The 18,682-nt window shown below is 38.6% G+C and overlaps 2 protein-coding genes across 2 annotated transcripts in view; both read right to left on the bottom strand.

Moving 5' to 3' along the window:
* LOC139134030 (kremen protein 2-like) overlaps nucleotides 1-7,793 on the bottom strand; it is an 11,686-nt gene extending 3,893 nt beyond the window's left edge. The window contains exons 1-6 of the mRNA XM_070700879.1: nucleotides 7,602-7,793; nucleotides 6,103-6,255; nucleotides 3,312-3,479; nucleotides 2,790-3,062; nucleotides 1,995-2,321; nucleotides 207-398 (exon numbers count right to left, since the gene is read on the bottom strand). Coding sequence (XP_070556980.1) covers nucleotides 207-398; nucleotides 1,995-2,321; nucleotides 2,790-3,062; nucleotides 3,312-3,479; nucleotides 6,103-6,255; nucleotides 7,602-7,677 — 1,189 coding nt within the window. The 5' untranslated portion in view covers nucleotides 7,678-7,793. The remainder of the gene's footprint in view (nucleotides 1-206; nucleotides 399-1,994; nucleotides 2,322-2,789; nucleotides 3,063-3,311; nucleotides 3,480-6,102; nucleotides 6,256-7,601) is intronic.
* Nucleotides 7,794-12,280: 4,487 nt separating this feature from the next.
* On the bottom strand, nucleotides 12,281-18,463 carry LOC139134038 (kremen protein 2-like). Its single transcript, XM_070700887.1, has 8 exons — nucleotides 18,322-18,463; nucleotides 17,227-17,396; nucleotides 16,174-16,449; nucleotides 15,583-15,918; nucleotides 15,007-15,192; nucleotides 14,607-14,648; nucleotides 13,708-13,792; nucleotides 12,281-13,213 (listed from the first exon to the last, which is right to left on the bottom strand). The coding sequence occupies exons 2-8, from the start codon at nucleotides 17,318-17,320 to the stop codon at nucleotides 12,988-12,990; spliced, it is 1,245 nt and encodes a 414-aa protein (XP_070556988.1). The 5' UTR covers nucleotides 17,321-17,396; nucleotides 18,322-18,463; the 3' UTR covers nucleotides 12,281-12,987.
* Nucleotides 18,464-18,682: the final 219 nt, after the last annotated feature.

Genomic DNA, 18,682 nt, shown 5'->3' on the forward strand with positions numbered 1-18,682 from the left:
AGCAGCTGTGTCACTATCGGAGGGAAGTGAGTTCGAGACTCTAGCTTAATATTGTGCCCTTGAGCAAGAAGGCACACCTGGATTTTTGAAAGCAGAGAATTAGTTTTGAATCGTTCTAAAGTACACCAATGTTTACAGCTCTATAAACTTCAACCTACAGAGAGTAATCATCAACCTGAAACAACAGGTCCTCTCCAATGACATACCTTCGCACTCTGGTAGTGAGCTATTCCACTCTCCGTCCTTGCATTCGATTGACCTTGAAGTAGAGTTGATTCGAATTCTGTAGCCTTCATCGCAGACGACAGTGACGATGTCACCAGTACGGTATGGACAGATACTCATCGTCACAGTATCTCCATTGTCGACGTTGCCGGGGTCAATACATCGTGCATTGCCTGAAGGACAGAAGAATTCACATTCACTTAACATTTTAAGTAGTGTGGTGTGTCCTTTAGGGAGCGTTTAGTTATTATGGTCGGGGTGGGCCGGCAAATTCTTCCTGCGCATCAAGCAAAATAAGTGAACCCCCCTACCCATTGCACCAAAAAATTGATGACCCCCCTTTTAAGATGACAAAATTTCATGAACCCCCCCCCCTACATTGCTTGAGTAAAGCTGCACACACATACACCTCGGGGGGGGGGGGGAGATAGAATCCAAAAAAAAAGTTTCTCAGATATTTTCAAATGACCCTCCTTACAAACTCACAAAGTGTTAATGTTCAAATTTCCCCTTCTGACTTGCTATAATTTTGAAATTACCCCTCAAAGGGATTGGACAGAAATTACACGTGGATCTCAATATTTTTGCGGAAGCATGTGTGTACAAAATTTTGATATTTGGATTTAATTGATGATCAGCTGTTGATAATGTTGATTCACTATATATGATAGTGTATGAGAAAACTATTTATGCACTCTTGATTATTAATATTAATGTACTTGATTACACTTGGGTGGTGACAAATGATATGTGTGCAGAAAATTGGATTTTAGAATTTCACCTAAAAGAATTATTGAACTTTTCATGGTACTAGTAGTCTACAGGTAACTGTATCTCTAATATGTAAGTAATAGGAATTGTTCATTGCCCTCAGAGAGCTCCAGTTACAAAAGACAAGCCTCAGAGTTGCCAAGTCAAGATGTTCATGCGACAGATAATTATACTTTTGTTCAGATTTACAATTAAATGACTTCAGAGAATGAAATCATGCAGTGAATCATTTTTATCTCCCAGAATATTTCTGGACACTGAAACTGCTTTTTGACGGGACGGATGCTTATGAAAATTAAGTGACCCCCTCTGAGCTTTTTGAAAAATACATGACCCCCTTTGCAGTTTTCAAATTTGAGGTGACCCCCCTGGATTTTGCCGGCCCACCCCCGGCCGTAATAACTGAACGCTCCCTTACGCACAAAGAAATATCAATGTCTCTCCGTGATGACTTTGAGCTAAGAGACTCAGTTGCGAGTCAGCCGCACAGTACCTGAAATTCTAGTATTCGAGATGGTTCTGACAGTCAAGGTCAAAATCTGTCGCCGCCACATTGGATACGTACCTAATGTGATTATGATGTCATCTATGAGTACACTAGCAACGACAACATCGATGATGATGATGATGATGATGATGATGATGATGAAGATGATGATGATGATGATGATGATGATGATGATGATGATGATGATGATGATGATGATGATGATGATGATAATGATGATGGCGATGATAAAGACGCTGATGACGACGATGACGACGACGATGATTATGATAATTAATATGTTATTAATATGTTGCAAATCATGATCATGATCATCATCATGATCATCATCATCATCATCATCATCATGATGTTGCACATAATCATCATCATCATCATCATCATCATCATCATCATCATCATCATCTTGTATTTACAATAGTTATAGCGAATATTGCTTTTTGAGCATGATAGGTAATGTGTTGAATCAGATGCAGAGTGAAGTAATCACCTTTGAAATCAACGGCGAATTTGCCACCACTTGACGACAACAATTCGATGTTTACTTTGCTAGAACAGGAATGGATAGTATGGGACGGATCAAAGGTGCTGTTGATGTGGGCCAAGAGCTGCTCAGTCCCCTCGTAGGACTCCGTGATCAAGATTTGGTCACTCTGGCCCCGGATGTCGAATATTGTGAAATCGAGGCTGACGTGGTCGTCGGAAGTGGAGACATCCCATGAACACTGGCTGTTGTCCGGATAGTAGCCAGGAAAATTGTGTGAGTAAATGGTCCCTTTCTCCTCCGAGTAGCTACCTCCACAGGCCCCCATTTTGACTGGAAGTAAACAAACATTGTTGCTCACACATAAAACGTTGATTTATAAAAGATGATCGATTAGTCAGTACTTCAAGGGATCCAACCTTTACCATTTACTGTACATGTCTTTACCGTATTGCTTATGTTTATTTTTGAATAATCAGCTATCAAATACTTGCATATACGACAGTGAGCCTTCAAACTAAATACATTTATATACAGATGCAATGTCCACTGTGGAAAACTAAATGTCAGTCCGGAATACAATCCACTCGTCGACGATATGATACATGATACACTGCATATTATACATGATACACTGCGTTATCATTGGCAAGACTTTGTGTTTCATTGCAAGTAGAGAGAAGAATGCGAAATAATGTATTTGTTTTAGAAAAAGCATCGTGAAAATGTTATCAAATTTTCGTTTGAATGACTTTCCAGTGGAACTACTGAGCGAAAAACAATGTTCGTGAAAAAGTTTACCGTCGTATTTTCCAAAATAGAGAGTTCGACCGCCGCAGGCGTGGGACTGATCGCCTCCACAAGGCTGTGTGCACAGTATATTGTCCGCTTCAGACCACTCTTGACACTCAGTGTCACTGTCTCTGCAAATACACTTGGTAGGCTGCAGCGATCCAAACTGTAGACCTTTGCTTCTGCAGTTTTCTAGGCATTGTTGTATGGTCATTTGGTTATCTTCTAGCTCCCCGATTTTGTCACACTCAGCGCCCTTAAAGCAACCAATGTAGCCTTCATCTGTGAACGAATAATATGAGAAAGCCAAGAAAATACTGAACGTCTCCGTTATCAGTTTGCAAGAATATTGATCGCAAAATAATAAAGCTATCATTATTGTAGAATACTCGTCCAAATTTGTGCCAGTTGGTTTCACGGCTACAAAAAACACAGCAAGCTTATGCACTATTTAAAGGCAAAGTTACTTCTTCTCCGCTTTCACTGAAATACTAGCGCCCCTACTAGGCCACGGAAGAGATGGTAACTTACAGTTACATGTTGCCTGTACTTGCATGCACTGACAGTCTTCCCCCAGATCCAGTGAACACTGTGATATGCTGTCCGTGCTGTCTGCACATTGCAGATTTGCACAGGTTGGCCCTGCTGTCCTGGGCTGGGTAGCGACACTTTTACTCCACATTGCTCCTGCAGAATGACCTGATAATCACGAAATATAACACCCAATGATATATCGCGACACTGATATGGACTATCGATATTTTGCGTCGTTCATGAACAAATCAGGAATCAAGGTAGCCTACAAAGTTTTTTTCTGTACAAACAAAGTGATCACAGGCGGTTTCCCTGGGAGGGGACGGTCATATAGCGGGAGGGGTTTTCACTCTTTAGCTGGCGGGATAGATTCAGTCGTAGGTAAGGTAGCCGTAAGGTAGCCGTCATTATTTACGGCCCGGGGGTCGGAGGATTCTGAGGAGGGGCGGGGGTCACCCAAAAAATTGAAAGCTACAGGGGTGTGTTCAAAATGTTTAGAGAGAGGGGGCCACTCAATTTCAGGGTCATGCACTGAAGTGTTTAGTGCAGTTATGAAATGGTGCAAAATAATAGAAAAGAATGAAAACAATAGATTATAAAATGGTATAATTTTTATAAAAATCTTGCACAATTTGATGTATGTATACCGTGTATATTGACTCTCATTACTAAAATAAGTAATGTTTCAGTATTTCCTGTCAAGAAATTTGTATACTTGCCCGATTAAGGATAAGAAATATCTACTCTCCAGTCTATAGGGTACTGATTATGTCTAAAGAAAGCTAATTCCATAAATTATACAAAACACTGGACTGCCTCAAAAACAAACCCATCTTTTATTGCAAAAAACTGATTTGTCATAGTCCAAAATACCTGAGCAATAGATATTTCTTGTATCTTTCAACCAAATCTAAATTTAATCCCTTCATTAATTTTTTTGTTTTCTTTGTCTTGTTACTTTTCTCTGTCCTTTTTGACACACATTTTAGCAATCTCTTGATAAACACAATATTAAGGAAACAATGTTTTGATACCCAACATAAAATGCACAACATGATTATTTGATATATTTTACTCTTATAAATGTTAAATATAAAGAAAGTAAATACTTTTACAAAACAATAAATATTAACTTCATGAAACCAGGCAAAAAAAACTGCAAGGATGGGTGCCACTACCGACAATACTGATCATGAAACAGAAGTATGATGAGAATGATATCGTTGTTCATGTACTCAATGGCACCAGTGACAGTGAGGATGAGGGCAGTGTTGATGATGATGTCACACAGTGGTTTCCAACAGTCGTAACCAGAGGTGGAAAGAGGGCAGGGTCACGGAGGAATTATTTCATCAGATGCCATTATTTTAGTGCACAGAATCTAGGACAAAACTGAACTGTTGTTAATTCATCCTTTATTATAGTGCACAGAAACATATACTTTAATTGACTCAAGTTCAATAACCATTTTGACACTTAATCATACTTTATTATCAGGCTTTCCATTAGAATGAATGGATTAAAACCTCTATTAGCCCACTCATTTCATTTACAGGAATGTAAGATTCTGCAAATGACACAAGAAGATCGCAGATTTGCCGTGCCTGCGATTATTCGATCTGCAACCTCGTGCAAACTGATTACTGTTTCTGGCAGGTAGGCCTACACAATGTATTGCCATTTTTGTTTCTTGAATATTGTGACTCGAATATTGATCATGCAAAAAATGTAATAAAACTATCAGTGTTTAGTGTCATTTCAAACAGTTTTACTTAGTGCAAAACAATTTGAAACACCTCTCAGATTGCACCATTACACACATCAATTTCTCAAAATTTTCGATGCGAGAGGGGGAGACCCCCTCTCATGCCCTTCATCATTGGGGTGTCACGTGTCATTTCCAAAGTTTTACTTTCTAAGTAAAACAAATTGACAACACCCCTCAGATTGCACCAGACTGCACCATTGCACACATATATTTGTCAAAATTTTCCACGCAAGAGAGGGGGACCCTCTGGCCCTCTCCCTTAGCCTCTCGCGTATTCTACCCCCTGTACTTCCAAATTCTTCCCCGTAAGATATCCTGGTGAAAACCCTGTCACGATACCCACCCAAATTAAACAATATACTATATGGTTGGATACTGGTTATAGCGTGAGCTTTTATATACTATATTTTGTTGTGACTTTTAATTTAATTTTGTTGGTTTCACCATTTTCAACAATCATGAGGCAACTGACGATAATATATCAGGGTAGACCAGGATTTGAAAGGCCTTTACTAATTGCTGTAGTTAGGTTTACAAGTACATATATTGATATTTAACTTTCCTAAATTGGGGTTGGGGGTGTCAGTCTAAATTACTGTGTTAGAGAGGGGGTTACTCAAATTCTCAATGGTTGGCTGGGATGTGACTCAAAATTTCGAATTTTCTAGTTCTAGTGTGATTTCTTCGACCCCCAGGCCGTTAATAATGACGGCTCTCAAAAAGCCCAGTAAGGAGTGAACTCCAGTGTTATCATCATACGCTTGGTAACGGGAAAACCACGTGGCAAAGAGATGTTTTGAAACGGCGAGGTTTTAGTCCCTGACTGATTGAATGACTGACCTGCCAACTTACTTGCTTGCCTGTATGTTAGCTTGCTTACTTACAGACTAACTGACTGACTGACTTACCTACCTACCTATCTACTACCTACCAACTCACTCACACACTTATTAATAACGTACTGGCTGACCCACTGGTCTCTCACCAACACTCGCCCGCTCACTCTCATGTAAATCTTACCCATTCCATGGCAAACTTCATCAGCGCGGATTGTATTCCATTGGTCATCACAGAGTGGAGTCCATCCCTGGTATGGTAGGAAAATCTCTACATTGCCTTCGTAGGGAGTAGATCCACCTGTCAACCGATATTTTGCTGCGGTGTCACGTGGTCCTGGAAAAACCGAAACAGGGACAGACAGCATATTATTAGAGAACCATGACTAGCACGTAAGACATCTTCACGAAAAGATATAGTGCTTAAAACTTCTTGAAGATGTGCCCTGAACCATTCAATGTACAAATTTAAGGTAGCTTTTAATTTTGTTGCAATATTTGTGACATTTTACTTTCCTGCGAACATTGGCTTCCTCATAACTAATGTAAGAATGAAAGAATCAAAGCAAAAACGTCTTTTTCACTTCCATAATTTTCTCTATAATGCTAAAATTGTGCAACTATGCAGTCGTTACAAGTACTTTGTACAGAATTACAAATCTATACTTTTGGGCAGAAACGTTATGTGGTAAAATCAGATTCAAAATTATATAGATGTTTACCTTGAAATAAAAAACGAAAACCTAGCCGCAAATAATAAATGAACAACATTTGATAACCCCTGAAACCTTACAGGTCGAACGGTACGGTACAGATATACGACAAATTAATAATTTACTAATTTTCCCCCGGAGTTCCACCGAACACAAACATTTTATCGAGCAAGTGACACGGTCCCTTTGTGATCAAAGAAGGCCAATGATCGTCATATTGTGCCAGCTGCCATTATCGATCAAGTTCAGCTACTACTTTCGCAGTCGGCTACTTATAAACTTTCTCTTGTAAATTCTTATCCACCGAGTAGTTCGTCACTCGACTTCTCGTGAAAAATTATCTCGGAGTGTTCTTGCAGTTTTGTGATTTATTAGGTTTCTCTATTTTCAATATCAATATTTGAAAAACCTTAAGCGGCACGTATAACATAAACATCTGTGACCAGCTCTGTGAAAGCGCGCCTAGTATCTGCAGAACATTTTAGAATATGTTCACCCAAAATTATGTCTTCTGTTGAGTGAAAAATTCCGCCTTTTCTGTTCATTTTGTAATCAAATTAATATAGCATAACTGGGACAAAGCGAACGGAGTTAATGTATCTGGGTAAACGATCATATCTCTCTGCACACAGTGACCCTCTGACCTGAGCATGTCATGGCCGTTGGCTGCACTGGTCGAGCGTGTATATTTGTGTACAGTGACACCTGTCAGACAACAAAATGTCTCCATCGCAGATCGCCATCTTGTAACTTCGAATTCGATAACGACATGAAACTGGTACATAACCAACACATCGTCAAATCTGGACACATCAACGTTAACAAACTTCAAATATTATTTTCCAAGTCGTACATGATAACTTCCGGAGGAACAATAAATTAGTTTAATAGCATATTTTACATTTAAAATTAGCTAATTATAAGCTTGGTCGACTTCCTGTTGTACGTTATATAAGAATAATAAACTTACTTTCATCAGCAGCTTTTGATGCAAGTGTGGCTTCAAACATTAACAAAACCGTCCACAAAACTGCCACAGAATTCATGGCCGTCACTGTTCCACTACTAGAAAGCTTGACAATGAACTGCACGACGTAGGTACGGAGAACGCAGTAGTCTGGTTCCCACTCACGGAGACCAGGCGTGTACCATGCGGTTCAAAGTCCGGGCAAGCCAACGTTTTAACCGTTACATTTATTATGATTTTTTTTTCTGTAATGCAAACATGACGTCACTCAACAACAGTAGGCACATTCCAACATCTCTGCGAAACACAAATCTGTAGTAAACGGTACAAGGTCGTACTAAACAAAATACGTTTGTGTTGTGCACCATGTACATACAGTAATTCGGTGACGCACTATTTATTTCCTCATTTTTTACACCCACGAGTAAACTGTATGTGTTTTTCAATTCAACATTGGCTGACATACTTCACTTCAGGGTGTCTGAAGCAGAACACAGCAATAACTCACTCGTATTACTAATGACGTCGCAGAACAGACGAAATCTCGTTTTGGCGAGAATTCCACGTGAATTTTCATGATACGCCAAATTATAGAAAATTGTCCGAATTTGCTGACTCTGAAATATTTGCGCTTATATTGTTACAAGATAAAGATCCATGTTTTGCGAAAAAAGCAACAGAAAAACCGCATTGCAGGTGTCACCTTTCGATTCAACTATCTCGATCGACTTAAGGTTCCAAGACAAGAAATTGACCTTTATAAGCTAACAATTCTCTTGTGGTTAATAAGCTCAGACCCCCCTTAATTAAATTATTTATTTTCGGAAAGCATAGATATAGGGGAACATTTTTGTTACCATAGTGTCACCATTGTCTACATAACTATCACGTGACAGGTAATTTGGATAACCTTTCAAAAATCGGTTTTCCCTATGTTTTGCTTCAATGCTTTGAGATATGTGGCTAAAATTTGTATGAGTGCAAGCTGTCCTCGGAATCTTCCAAAGTAAATCTCAGATTTTTTAAAAACCTTCTTAAACAATTTTATGCCAGAAAAACTTCCAGAGCGGTGAATTTAACCCTGGTTGATTTCTTTAAAATTGTGCTCTAAAAAACTAAGCAAGATATAAAAAATCTGAGACACACTTTGAAAGAGCGTTGTGGCAGCTTGCATTCCAGCAAGTTTGAGTGAGATATTTTGAGTTATTGAGACAAAACATAGGGAAAACAGATATTTGAAAGGTAATGCAAATTACCTGTCACGTGATAGTTATGTAAACAATGGTGACCCTCTGGTTATCAAAATGTTCCCCTATATCTAGGCTCTCAAAAAATGTATAATTTACAGGGGCTCTGAGCTTATTAACCACCAGAGAATTGTTAGATTAAAAACGGTCAATTTCTTGTCTTGGAACCTTAACTGAACTACTATACAATGACGATGTAATTTTATGAATTACCGAAATGTTCTTGAAGGAATGGGTACATTTATTAACTAAATGACCAAAGGGCAAACAAAACCATTCAGCGATGAAACTCGTCAAGCCAAATTAGAATAAATTACAGAAATAGAATGAATTCATAATAACTGTTTGAAATATAAGAATAAAGACATCAAGAAAAAGAGGCGTTTAGTGTGGAGGCGGATCGATGGCACTTTACGGAATAAAGAGCAGGTGTTAGAATAGATGCTTTCAGGAATACAGAACTTTAAATTCTTTCACTGCAAGTGTAAATATTCAAATGAATGCAAAACAGTCACTTCAAAAGTTTTCTATTTGACAGAAAAAAACCCCAAAAATAATTGTTGCATTCAACAGATAAACTGAGCATATCAATTCTTCCATTTTATTTCATTTCAAACATATCCGGCTTCTTCTATACTAAACATACTGGACTGTCCATCCCAAAAAATCACGTGAATACTGAAAGAACACGGCATCTTAAATATGTGTATATCACCTCCTATCGCGCTCTACTCAATAACTTGCATTAAATATAAAGAAGACAATGAACTTGAAAGTCTCTCGACTTCAAGTTCGCTTTTTGGACAGCAAGATATGACCCGTCACGGAAATCAGACTCTGAAGGTACCTAGATATTACCATTTCTATTTACCGAATAAAGATGTGAATAAAGATGCCATCATTATGACACACAATGTATATCTACCGCAGAATAAGGGGGTCCCCTTTTTATTATGTTAGGAAGCTGGCGGAGAAACTCTTCAGGTATAACGCGCTTCGGGGACAGACATTCGGACTCGCAAATTTGAACAATATTTTTCTGGCCTGCCTTTGTGCCATGCAAGTCGTGGAGAAAATGAAGGCATCATTATAGTAAACCCTATAAGTTGGAAACAAGGACGTTTAGTGGTTTTTGAGTTCTGCCTCGGCAAAAAAGTTAAGAAAGAAGAAGAAGAAGATGATGATGATGATGAAGGAGGATGAGCAGAATAAGAAAGCTGATCTTAAGTAAAAAACAATACGGGTTACTGTCTTGCTTTATGTGAAAATCGAAAATTTAATGTTCCCAATGCATGCATTTAAGTCGGAAAATAGCCACAATTTTGAATTTCAAATGCTGGTAAATTTAGCTGGCTTGTTTCTCTCCTATCCAAATTACTACGGTGGGCCTTAAACTTATTCTTGATTTTGTAAGAGAATCGTTTGATCTTTCATCATGGACAGTTTGAGCAAAATGCTTGAGTCATTCAGTTTCGAGGCGCATGTAACCTTAGATACAACATGCAGACCTGTTTTAGTCATTGCTTATGACTACCAGGCTTAATCTGTTTGTGTAGAATAACCACGATGTTAATATTTGATTACAGATACCATGCAATTCAACTGTTTCCACGGACCAAACAAAAGAAATGTTGTACACATTTGAATAAACAATTAATTTTGCTCATACATTGTCGGAGTCAGTATCGGTCGGATTTTAAATTATTATTTTTGTCACGAAGTTCTGTCTTGTTTAATTGTAATCTGGAAGGGTAATACATTTTTTAGCAAATTAAAAGTGCAGGGTTATCTATTCTCACGTCACTATTAAATCGACCAGGATTATCTGACCAGCACAAAACGCAAAACTGCTTCATACGTCATTGTTTACAGACATACCATTTTATCCTCGTCCCATCCACGAGCAGAACTAATACTAAGGGGACAGATTTCTGACAAATACTCTTTGAGATGACAATTTAATCCACCCATTTCAACAAAACGTTACGAAGATAATCCAAGAGACGATGACACTTCAATACAAACATTTCAGGGGGAAGTAGGGTGTACAATATTGATGGAGAAGTACTCTCGTATCTAACAGCTTTTGTCGTCAGGTATGCGATGAGACTGGCCGTTAGAGTCCACTACAGTGCAATGCCGCAGATATTTGACACTGATAACTTTTTTGTGAAGTATCCTGAGCAGTAACGTTGATGTATTTTACTTTTCAATGTCTACTCTCAAACTCATGTTCCAACGTCACCCGTCCAACGCAAACAGTACGTGCTCAAAGTCAAAGTTCTTTGTTGGCCACTGAACTGTGTCGGCACTAAAATTGATTTTTGGAAAGCATAGCATATCTTGCACGATAATGTACATCTTCGGGTAGAATGTTCCTCGGGGACACATATTTGGACTCTTAAACCTTTACAATTCTTTTTTCAGATTTAACACCTGTTGGGGGGGGGGGGTTCATTTTAAGCTTTTGGAATAAGAGAAATTTTTACTGTCTCAGTTTTTCGAAAATCAAAGATTGTATTGGCCATTTTGAATTCCAAATATCGGTAAATGTCAGTAATTTGTTTCTCTAGTACCAAACTTTGCGCGGTGACCCCTAATTTTTATTCTTGATTTAGTAAAAGGGTGATGAAAGATTCCTTTAGGAAAGTTTGATCAATACTTGAAGTCTTTTAATTCAGAGGCGTATATTACCCTAAGGGCAATACTTCGGGCCTTTTTCAGCAAACTTTATAGGACGAGGAGGAAGCAAGTGCACCCGGCTTCCATTCTAAAATAAACTTAGTATTGCGAAAATAATATCAAAATTTCCAGCTATTGTCTGAAAAGCATCGTACCTTTAAGATTGTGAAACTATATCTCAGAGAATTACATTTAACGTTGTTTGTGGTAGATAATTAACTAGTGCTTTCATTATAACCAAATATTAGACAATTTTTATAAATCAATAGACAAACACCAAACTTTATTAATATATGGGGAAAACGACAGAAATATTGATAGTGGATATGTGAACAGTGATACATCATAGCAACAATGTTAATAATCACGATGTTAAAATGGAATATACCCTGTCTCTTTGAATACCACCAGCTCATCTATTTTAGGTTTTCCCTAGTCAATATTTGGTCATAATTGGATTTCATATAGAAAAATATAAACATAATGTTCCACGGATACATCTACAGTATACATCCTTGTTTGAGGTCATTTTAGGTCAGTCTTTTTTTCAATCGAACTTTGACTGTGAATGACTCAGCAAGTGTTCAATGCACAAAGCCTAAAATAGTCGAGTTGGTGTTTAAGTCAAAGGTGATACTTTGTGGTCGTTCCGATGTTGCGTTGTTTCGACTCACGGAGAAACGTTTTCTGCAGTCAATTCGGAGATGATTTCGTAATGAAAAAATGGTCCAAATGTTTTAAAACCCACACACCTATGATGAGCATTTGGAGAGTTTATTTGGTAAAAGCACTGCAACAACAATTCCATGGTATCTTTTTGATTTCGAACTATGGTGCCTTTACCCCGCAGACAATTGTCTATATGCATTGTGTTTCCCAACAAAACGCGTTTCAGTGGACGTGATCATTTATTTTTAGGGGGAGATGCCATCTTTACGCAAATTATGTTGTCATAATTTTCGGCAGCTGCTTCCAGTATTTCGTTGCGTTTGCAAATGCTCTGATAGACTGGTGGATTAAGAATCTTTACAAAATCTCAACCTCTTTGGTTGAAGGCTTTAAATTTGTTCTTCTGCTGTGCGCATGCGTTGTACATTGTAAAATACACCATCCTGATATCAGTTGTTAACGATGTAGAAAAAACTGTTACGATTCGTCTGTTTTGCTGTGATTGGTGGCATACCATTCGTTAAACTTCCTCAGTTCATTTAGACATAAAAAAATTATAATGACTCCAGACAATTAGAAAAAAATCTTTATATGATTCTATGCTAGAAACGCTAATGATTTTGAGGCACCGTCTCTTCTGGCGGGATGCTAAAATGTATCCAAAATTCCGTCGCACTAGGCACCATTGTTTCACCGGACCGATGGCAAGGATCGGTGGCTATTCAAAACATACACCGTGTACACTGTGACCAGCATAAAATAGCCATGATTCTTGCCATTTATGCGGTACTTCACTTTTGAAGGACAGTCTGTGATTTTTCCTGTCCGGCCTGCTGATGACCGCCCTCAACGTCTACATTTTTAGTGTCTGTTGCGACGGCAGTTTCTGACGTGGGTACTTGGCTGAGATCGGGTCTTGGCTCTGCAGGCCGTGATCCGTCCTCGGTGTTGACGCTTGAATAACGAATCGTGGTCTGCGTTGAGTGTTCTGCTGTGTCCCACTTATTATCCGATGTCCTAAATTGAAGAATAATACAAATTGGAAGAAATAACAATTAATATGCGGCGACAAAACAGTTTAAGTAAACTTTGAACGTTTATATTCTCTAATGATTTTCGAAGTTTGTAAAGACTTTGGCACCATGCGGCTGTCTGAAATATTGGTGACGACTTGACCATTGCTAATACATGTAATATATACGCACGTATGCCACACTCGACATTGTGTTAAGTTATATAATTACTCTGAAATCCGCATGTGAGTCTGATTGTCACGTGACGTTTGTTATTTCAAACAAACAATGATATTAAGACACCACATTTGATCAGATTCTGTTGCACGAATTAGCAGAGTCTGATGTGCAGTGCACACGAAGTTCCAGTACGACATACGACAAGATAGCTGCATTTTAACGGGCATCCGTGATGCATATACCGGGATGAAGGCGTGTCTTTGAAGGATGGGGAGGGGCAATCAGTCAAAAGCGTCCAATAAAAATAAAAATACTTGCCAATGTTTCTTGCAGACTTGCATAAACCCGATAGCAGCAACAGCGATGCAAACTGCGACGATGACAACAATAGTGGTTATCAAACCTGAAAAATAAAAAAAATCCAGCCAATAGACAACTATAGACAATTGACAGCCATCTTGTGATCTCAACCACTTCTCAGTTTATCGCTCTTTAACATTCAATGATCTGCAAACTTCAACCTGGCGACGATTATCATAACTACTCTACGGTCACAAATGTATAAAATATCAAGAGGGAGGGCAGAAATATAACCCTTATAGGAAAGCTAGTACTAACGGATCCGAGGTACGACCCGGCAACTGATTCATCAGTGATCTATGTATACAGTCATAACATCTTGCGATGATCCGTGGCTATGAGTTTCATTATATGCACAAGAATACTCATGAAAATAAAATGTAGCATATTCATCGAGTTTCTTTTAAAAGTCTGAACAATTCGTGAATTACGAAAGAGAAGTTAAAGGGACAAAGTCGGCCATTTTTCATGAATTTTATTTGATACGAGATACTACTTATATTGTTTGACATGTTAAAAGATACTGAATGAATGGGTGACCATGCATATATTCGACCCCGGTTTTAAATGAAACCATCGCGAAAATGAATAAATGGTCATGACCATTTATTCATTTTCGCGATGGTTTCATTTATTGTGTCTAAAACCAGGGTCAAAAATATGCATGGTTACCCATTCATTCAGTTCTCTTTTAACATGTCAAACAATATAAGTATATCTCATATCAAATAAAATTCATGAAAAATGGCCAACTTTGTCCCTTTAACCATAATCTAAACCGGCGAACAAGTGCGAAGGATATCCTGTGTGAGATATATGCACTTGTTATTGTTCTATTGTATCAACATTTTACATACCAACAGAAACTTTTTCTTCGGGTTCTTCATCGAAGGCTACCTCTGTAGAACAGAATTGAGAATATGAATTTTTATTTTTGTTGGAACTAATCACGATGGTAATAAAATTCGTGATGATGATGATGATGATGATGATAATGATAATGATGATGACCGATGATGATGATGATGATGATGATGACTTGATGATGGTGATTTGATGATGACGATCATGACGATGATGGTGATGATGAAATTGAGGAAGAGGAGGAAAAGGAAGAGTGTTTGGGTTTATGCAAACTCAATGATATAGTACTCTTTACATTCTAACCGGCTTTCAACTGCTTTGATCCACTTTAGCCGTAGATAAATAGAGTCAGGCCACATATAGTGGTGAAGGAATAAATATGACGCGTCTTACTTATACATTCTGGCAGTGAACCATTCCATGTACCGTCTTCGCATTCTATCGTTGTGTTGGTAGTATTTTTGGCGTAGCCCATCCTACATGCAACCCGAGCGTAGTCGCCAGAACGGTATGGACAGACACTTTCGGTAATGACTTCCCCGTGTTCTACGTCCCCTGGATCATCACAGCGAGAAAAACCTATTGGAAAGATTCAAGACAATTATAATAGATTCTTTTTTTCTCAAAAAATTACTCTACCACATGATGTAGTTCCAAGAATGTGTATCAACACATAGGACTATGTTTTACATATTTGTGCAATTGCAAGGGGCGCCTTTGCACTCAGTGTCTAGAAAATAATAGAAGAATGCTGATGACAGACTTGAAGCTTTAACATTTTAATATATATCGCGAAGTGTTAAAGTAAAGGGACACATTCCTCTATGCTCAGTTAACGTTTGTATTAACTGCTACTGCCGGAATCGATACGATAATATTGAGTAACAAAGTAGCTGTAAATTCTGATTGTTTGTAAATATTGTACTGCGCTGAGATGATGGCTATAGTTCAGATGCAGCGGATACATACCTTTATACGCTATTGCAAATATACTGTTTCCCTGGCCGTCTTTCCTCTGTAGTCCAATCATCACCTCGTTGGAACATGAATAAATACTTTGCTCTGGGTTCCAAGTTTTATTGCGCTGATCAATGATCCGGGCACTTCCATCGAGAATCTCGGCAAAGACGATGATGTCATTATCCCCGCTGATTTTTGATATAGTGAAATCAAGGCCGACGTGATCTTTGACTAAGCCGACGGCCCATGTGCAGTGGTTGTTGCCGGTGTAAAAGCCAGGGAATCCGGGCGAGTAGATCGTTCCGCCGTCTTCAGTGAAGTGCCCTCCACAGGCCCCCATTTGAACTTGAAATGAAAAAATATCTATGATGCACTTCAACTAAATGAACAGAATCACTAATTGGAACAATGAAATAACTATCAGTACGTTTTCTTTCACATTCATTATACACTCTCGCGTGATTTTTCCCCTTCTCGTCACCCTAATTGTCGTTCACGTAGTCGTCATTTGTGATAGAGGTGATAATATCCACGTCGGCGGCAGCTCTCTGTCTTTAGAATTATTTTTGGTGTTAGGCACGTCTAATAATATTCACTTACCATTATAGACCCCAGCAATGATACTATTGCCGCCACAGGCCTGTGATTCGTCGCCGCCGCAGGGGACGTAGCAGCGAGTATTTTCCTTTCTCTGCCAGCTATCACACTTCGCGTCCTTGTCGCGACAAATGCAGCGGTCACCAGACTGCAGCATCCCCAACATAAAGTCGTTATTTCGGCAATATTCCAGGCAGAGTTGAATGGTCATTTTGTCGTTTACAAACTCCTCGCTCAACTCACAATTGACAACCTCGTAACACCCGTCATAGCCATCGTCTGAATAATGACAGAAAGTAATTTTAGATTCGAAAGATACGACAAACTTCTTATATTATATTATATTGAAGTTTAAATTTGTAATCCAACCAGTATTTTATAAAATGGTATGCTGTACCAGTATTTTGTAAAATCTGAGAACAGGTATGATTTGATTAAGTGCAATGCCATTTATTTTAACATTCACTTGCAGCACTAGAGCTTGGCATGTCACTATGTGCCTTGACCACATCATGGCAGTCAAGATTCAACCGATAAAAACGCAATAATGTTGCACATATTCAAATCACATAATACTGTGATACTAGAAAACCTTCTGGAGCTATTTCCATCGCATTACATCTCATAGATTGACCGACGAATATAATCATTCATAGTTTGTGATGTTGAGCTCAAAGTGTACACAGTGTCCACGGTACACGAATGACAAATTTAGCTTTACTGAATCTTTTATGGAAATCTTTGGTCAATGATAAAGTTAGTGTTGAAGATGGCAGTGATGACGAAAGCTGACGCAAAAGTGTGAATGATAGTGATGTTGACGCTGATAATCGACGATGACGATGATGATGATGATGATGATGATGATGATGAGACGATGATGATGATGATGATGATGATGGTGATGATGGTGACAGTTGTGATGATCATGATGATGACGAAGACAGTTTATGCATCGATGGTCATAGTTCTTGTTAAATAGTCTGGTGTTGATATCATGAGAAGTTCTTTCCTCATATAGACTATTACACATAAAATATTATAACGTCTACTCACAGTTACATGTTGCCTTAGCTTGATTACAGTGGCACGACAGATCAACTTCAAAGTCACAATCTTGCAGTTTGTCTTCGGAGCCTTCACATTGCATGTTAACGACACAAATGGCCCGACACTTTCATCCGAAGTCCGTGGACTTTTGTTCCACATTGCACCGGCAGAGTGTCCTGACAGAAAGTAACTCTCCGGTTACTTAGCATTATATACAGAAATCATTACGCTTGTGGACGGAAGTACGTCCTTCGACCAGATGGGCCGGTGATAACAATATCAAACTTCTGGTCGGAAGTAATATCAGTAAATTGCGCTGTATGTATCCTATCGCAGAGCGGTTTATCCAACAGTTGCAGCGCATTAAACACACTCGATAACAAACCAAATTCATTATATTCAGGAGCAGAGAAGGTTTGGCTAATAAGATTATAGTGCACAAAATCACTACTACTAATATACCTTGTTGGATTGTAACGCTTCAAAAGTTTCAGTAAGGGAAAATGTTTGAAGTCAAACGCATAGAGTTTCATTTACAAAGCGCGTATTTAAATAATCTACGATCGCTATGACTGACACATTTCACAGAGAGCTAATGCTATTCGAGACAGACATCCCCATTAATAGAGTTCATCAGCAGTCTAGCAAACGTTGATGTATTAGCTTGTGTCTTGTTCGACCAATCGTGTGTCAGCATGATGTATCTTTGCGATGTAGATTTCATTACATGTTGTTACATGTACCCAGCTTTACATGATTTCCCGGCCTTATGAATGTTTGTCCTTGATTATATTAGTCTGTTATATTAATCGATTGCTGTGACAGTTCAAATCTTTGAAAATAGGTTCAACGTTGAAGTCTGACACAAAAACACTTGTGTCAGGCCATTTATTTTTTTACCGAAGATGTGTGTACGGTACAGAATGCGCCCTTATCATCTTTATCATCGAAGTAAATTTTAAACTCAACTTCTTATTTAGTTTCGATCGAAAACAAATTTAAGACTTTGACTCCTCTATGATCCTCATTTCACATGAAGCAAACCCAATACCTGGAATTAAAAAATACATGCCTTTGAAATTGTGTTATGAGTCTAATTACCTAGGTCTCGGCAGAAGATATCAGCGGCATCTGTTATCCAGTATTGGTCCTCGCAGACTGGTGTCCACCCATGGTCCGGTAAATATATGGACACTCTGCCTTCGTAGGGTGTCACGCCACCTTCTAATCGACTCAGCTCTTCGAAAATCGAGAAAAAAAATTATAGGCAGAAACAGATAATTGATAAAACAAAGAGATGAAGCCAGGGATTTCTTGGAACGGTCTAAACGTTGAAGGGACAGACCTCAGTTTGGAAATGATTCAAGAAAGCACAGTTGAATTGTACAATAGTTTTCATTGTGCGCGTACAGCAGAGATCATGGCAAGATCAACGTTCGGGCGATATGGCTGTGGCTTTTTA

The sequence above is a fragment of the Ptychodera flava genome, chromosome 1 (assembly GCF_041260155.1).
Source record: "Ptychodera flava strain L36383 chromosome 1, AS_Pfla_20210202, whole genome shotgun sequence".
Taxonomy (NCBI): Eukaryota; Metazoa; Hemichordata; class Enteropneusta; family Ptychoderidae; genus Ptychodera; species Ptychodera flava.